Source organism: Papilio polytes, unplaced genomic scaffold (assembly GCF_000836215.1).
Source record: "Papilio polytes unplaced genomic scaffold, Ppol_1.0 DF820622.1, whole genome shotgun sequence".
NCBI lineage: Eukaryota > Metazoa > Arthropoda > Insecta > Lepidoptera > Papilionidae > Papilio > Papilio polytes.
The window spans coordinates 381,497-387,362 of record NW_013528582.1 but is presented as its reverse complement, the minus strand read 5'-3'; the positions used below and the strand labels follow the sequence as shown (position 1 = coordinate 387,362).

Sequence of the window (5,866 nt, the reverse complement as noted above, 5' to 3'; positions counted from 1 at the left end):
GCCCGCAACTCCGTCCGTGTGCAATTAAAAAAAACAAAAGTGAGTAGCCTATGTGTTCTTCCAGACTATCCTCTACATCTGTATCAAATTTCATCGAAATCCGTTCAGACGTTTAGACTACAAATTCTCACAAACATCCATCCATCCATCTAAACTTTCGCATTTATAATAATAGTATGATTAGTATAGCTTTTTATTGGTGAAAGAATTTTTGTAATCGACCTAGTAGTTTTTAAGTTATTTCTATACATACAAAATTACAAAATCTTTTTTCTTCATAATATTAGTATTTTACTTTAGATTTATACTAGCTTTCACTCGCGACTCCGTCTGCGTAGAATTAAAAAAAGTAGCCTATGTCTATGCCTTCCAGACTATCCGCTATATCTGTATCAAATTTCATAAAAATCTGTTCAGCCGTTTAGGCTACAAACTCTAACCAACATCCATCCATCAAAATTTTCGCATTTATAATGTAGATAACTGTATAAGGTAACTGTATGTACTAAACTAGCACTAAGACGGAAGAGCCTAGATCTTATTGTAGAAATCAGGCGTTCGACCACAATATTTTTGTAATAAACTCATAAATAAATCTTTAAGTTATCTAATTAACAATTATGTCAATTAAAAACTGTAGTTGAAATTCAAAATAAATTACTAACTAGGATATAATTTCTAACCTAGAATATTTTTTATGGAATCATTTCCTTTCCAGTGGATACAGATTCCTGTCGCAGTGACATGGAACATCAAGAAACTGACCTCACCAGTAACGTTGGTGATATGGAAACACAGACAGACCCGTGAGCAAATTGTGTATTAAATATATTCTTCCTACTGTAAATGCACCAATGTGGTAGAAATAGGTTTACTTTATGAAAATTCAGTAGTTCAGTTTTCAGGGAATAAATAGGACCCAAGTTGAAGTTGTACTTGAATGCATTTTGAAGGACTTAACAATTCTCTAATCAAAGAACTGCTTTCGTTACTTCTACAAAATCAGCATATCTATAAATATATTTATAACTAGCTGTTACCCACGACTTCGCACTCGAGAATAAAAAAAATAGCCTATGTTTTTATAATAAAATAACTTTAAGGGCTTGTCCCACCACTAGCTGATAAAGGCTCAGATAGCTTATGACGTCACTGTCAGATAAGGAAACAAAATCTGATATTTCCATCACATACGCGTTGGATTGTTAGACAATTTACAATTTTTTGGGACAATCCCTCAATGATAGTAAAATATTTTGACTAATACAAATTTGGTTGAATGTCCATACATTTTTATATATGAATTTTCTGTTCATCAAAATCCGTCGAGAAGAAGAAAGAAAGAAGAAGAAATATTGCCAGTTATTCCTTCGATAATTAAACGATTAAGTTTCTTAGCAGCAAGTTAAATGACCTTATTTCTTGGTCTACCTTCAGCAATGTTCTTAAATATTCAAAATGTTCTCTTTTTAGTTTTACAAATTTAATAAACACCGACATACAGCTATTTAATTGTATTATTTTAATAAAATATTGTAAAATTATTTTCAACATTTGTATACTTTTTAGGATAAAATGCCTAAAACCAGCTTATGACTAGTAATTGATAGTTTTAAAGATGTCTATAAGATATTCGATAAATTAATGACATTTACCTATCAATTGCTGGTGGATTTAACTTATTTAAATGTAATTTAAGATTTGTAACAAACTTACTAAGTGAATGATATTAAGTTGTAGTGAGACGTAATAAATTTAGTTATATCGCTTGCAGACAGTATTATTTTTATAGTTTTAAAATCTCAGTAAAACAAAGTACATAACTTATTTATTGCAAAATAAGTGACAATTTGCATTTAATAGAATCCTATTAGAGAAGACCTTTGACTAAACTATCGCAAAACTGTTGTGCGATAGTCGATTGTTTAGTTGCACAATTAAAAATCAAGAAGTGTACCTTCCTATAAGCTCATAAAAATTGAAGCGGGACTAAACAGTTGTGCGATAGTTTGGTCAAAGGTGTGCGCATTCTCTAAACACTAATTGCAATTTGAACCAGAAATATGTATAGTTGGATTTATATAATTTGGTCCTTTTACAGTTATGCTTACAAATTGGTATAAACCTTGCATGATTAGTTTTATTTGACACAGTTGTTTGCTATGTAAATATCACATGACCAAAGTTTATTATATGAAAATGATAAATAAAATAGATTAAATTTAGCTTCAACGATCATAGATAAGAACCAGAATTAGGGCCTGTCCCACCACTGGCTGATAGTGGCTCAGATAGCTTTAAACTGTCAGATAAGGTAACAAAATCAGATATTTCCATCACATTACACGTTGGATTGTTAGACAATTTACAATTAGGTGCGACAGGGCCTAAACCATGTAAAATACGGGTACTATTTTTATTTAACGGTGTTTTATTCCAGTACAATTAGTAAGTGTTGATACACTAATTAGTGTTTTATCTCACCGAAGAAAGCTTTATAGATGTTAGTAATTTGAAATGGCATTTACAACAATATAAATAATATTAAACAATCTAAATTATTGCAAGTTCAGTGATTTTTTTTCTTCACAAACGTCAAAAGCAATTGTATTGAATTACATTAATGTCATTTCAAATGTTTTAGTATATCACTGTACCAAACATGTAATAAATTGTCCTTTATATTTTTTATTTGTAGTTTTATTTTGCAACTACCTTACCCCCGCGACTCCGTCTGCACGAAAGAAAAACTTAGTAAGTATGTGTTCTTTAAAGTTAGGTACAATCTTAGTCAAATTTCATCAATACAGACATCCGTTCAAATTTTCGCAATTATAATATTAGTAAGATTAAGGGCCTGTCTCACCAAATTGTAAATTGTCTAACAATCGAATGAGATTATAAGAACGAAATATCGTATTTTGTTCCCTTCTCTGATTAACATTTTTCAACTATCTGAGCCTCTATCAGCCAGTGGTGGGACTGGGCTCAATAAGTTTTTTACGCCTCCAGCTTGATGAAAATGATTAAATAACTCAACATGTACTTAAGATGGAATGAAACGCTGTTACTTGAGTTACTTATGCAACAAACTTAGTTAATCCTCTAAATTTCATGCTCGAGTAGTTAAAACAAAGTATCTTGCAATTAAATTTATATCACAATCTGTCGTAACTTTGTAATAATACTAGTTAGATTATAATTTGAAAGCAACATAACTTTTAAATGCCCTCTTGATTTTATATATAAAAAAAAAACATCGACGAATTGAATACCTCCTTCTTTTGGGAAGTCGGTCAAAAATAAAAACCCATGCTTTTGCTGCCGTGATTTATAATATTGTGAAGGAGGTATTGTCCAATCACAAGTATCGACGCAGAACATTTCATTATTGTTTGATTGTGCTTTTCACAATAATATTGGGAACAATGACATACGACAATACAGTAGAGAATGGTCATATTGATATACAAATTACGTATGAAGAAGTGGTTTGAAGTGTGTTTTATTACTGAATCTGGCTACGTATTGCCATCGCTCTCATACTGCTTGGAAGAACAGAGATAACGATATACAAATACGGTAATTTTTCACCATAGTATATTCATTTTTTTATGACATCACTAGTTTTGTCGCGTGACTATTTCTGCGTAGAGTTACATAAAAAACTATGTGCCTTAGAACAAGATGAGTTTAAATGTATCGGAGTTATAGAAAAATATGAGAACCTATCCTTACTCACGGGAACCGTACACATCTCCTGGATTCTAGGCACCCTATATATTCTTTTAGACTATGTTCTACCTCTATGCCAAATTTAATCAAGATATATTAAACCGTTCTGGATATGTCTTCTGAAAAACATTTATTAATCTAAATAATGCATTTAAAAAGTTACTTATCTCTTTACTTACTTAAAAAACAGTTACAATTTCTCGATACAAATATAACTACAGACAAAAGTATCATAGTACAATACAAAAACACTAAAACATTCGTTATGTAAATGCTTGAAATCGATCCATCTCATACATATTCAGCTCCGGGTAGCAATTAACTCCCTCTACAGTTTTATGTCGACCGGCAATTAATTTTAAGAGCGAATCCATTATTTTTCAGATTAACTATAAGAACAATACATATCTGTGTTTTATGCCAGTTATGATTACTTCTAGAATTGTCTGGATAAATATAAAGACAGTGGTTTGACAGTGGTAAAGCCCGCTTTAACATCTTCGCACGAATAGGCCGGCTCGCCCGGTGTAATAGCACGACCACACAGAAAACAGGCGTGAAGTGGAAACAATTCCGCGTTTCGTCTGATGATTGTGGTGTCGGAAGCTAATTTTAGTCCCTTTCCCTTTCCGCCCTTTTCTTAAGAGGAAAGGATGGGAAGGAAAAGTGGATTTGACGGTGGAGAAGACATATAGGAGAAGGGGAAATGTCTTTTTGTGGGTCACCGCCTCCGTCAATTAAGGGTAGGCAACGCATCTGCAATTGCAGATGTTTATGGACAACAGTCGCTTTCCATTTCGGTGGATTCAGGTGGCCGCTTGCTCGTTTGCCACTGCATATTATAAAAAAAAAACATCTTACATGATTTAAATAAATAAATAAAAAAGTTTAAAGTTAAGGAGTTGTTTCCTAGATAATAAAAACACGAAAAAAAAGTTTGTACTCCGCAAGCTTTGGTCTCATAAATGATATGGTGTAAACTGTGTAGATTAACAACTTAGCATTGAAAATTATTCTTCCTAACTAAAAATTTCACCGCACCACAATTCTTTTCCTGACTCACGTTGGCCTTACAAGAACATTTCTCTAGCAGTTTTTATCATAAAGTTTGGAGCGGGCGCACACCTTTGATTAAACCATCACACAAACTATCGATCGTCAATTATTTCGAGGCCCATTTATTTATTTAGTTGCATTACTAAAAATCGAGTAGTGTGTCCACTTCCAGATACGCTAATAAGAATCAAAGCTAAAGTCTAAATTCTCGGTTGTCGCTTCTGTTCAAATCATTTCAAAGGCAACGTTGGGAGGTAATGAAGTCAGTCCGCAACACTCCATCATATCTGGGGGCTGATGACATTGAAATATGAAAAGACGGCACAATCCAGCGGCCATTTTTATACGTCACCGCAACATCCAATTTGTGCAAATGTCGACGGCAGAGTGAATCGTTTCCGTGAATATATTTTTATTTTATATACCTATATTGTAACAATTTTGAATATCGTTACAAAACTTTAATTCTTACTTGTAAAGACTGCTATAGACTAGCTCAAAAGTTTCGACAAAGTATTCTTAGCGACATCATCAAAATTTGACATAAAAATGCAAATTTTCGTGCTATGACCCTATCTTTTTGCTTTTATTATGTGGTTGAGGTTCAAAGGTACCATAATATTGTAAAAAATATTAAATTTAATATCTGTCAATTACAGGAAGGATCATAAATGAAAGGCCTTCAAACGTGTTAACTGAATTAGTGGACGTAAGGACGCCCAAGGCGCACATAAAGGACCGGACAAAAGCTTTTGAGACTTCATTAAATTGAATCTTTCCCCGCATTTGTGTGCTTTTATAAAAGATTTGATGAAAGCGATCGCTTTTTCCCGACTTTTAAGGGTCTATTACTATTTTTTTTTAAATTGAACATCATTCCACTTTTTCCGATTTTTTTTAATAAATTTAATACAAAGGATATTGCTTTTGGCTTATGTTGGAGAATATATAAAAAAGTCAGTTTGTACTAGTCTTGAAACAATGTAACACAAAAATAGGTATGATTTATACAAAGTTGCTTTCGTAAGTAAAAGAAATATAATCTGCCTTAATTCTAAGAAAAAGGAAGAGAATT

General features: G+C 32.4%; 1 protein-coding gene across 1 annotated transcript in view; it reads left to right on the top strand.

The window, feature by feature from the left end:
• LOC106110409 (nephrin-like) overlaps nucleotides 1-1,065 on the top strand; it is a 14,398-nt gene extending 13,333 nt beyond the window's left edge. The window contains exons 14-15 of the mRNA XM_013292234.1: nucleotides 515-575; nucleotides 688-1,065. Of these exons, the coding sequence (XP_013147688.1) occupies nucleotides 515-575; nucleotides 688-810 (184 nt within the window). The 3' untranslated portion in view covers nucleotides 811-1,065. The remainder of the gene's footprint in view (nucleotides 1-514; nucleotides 576-687) is intronic.
• The last annotated feature ends 4,801 nt before the right edge of the window (nucleotides 1,066-5,866 follow it).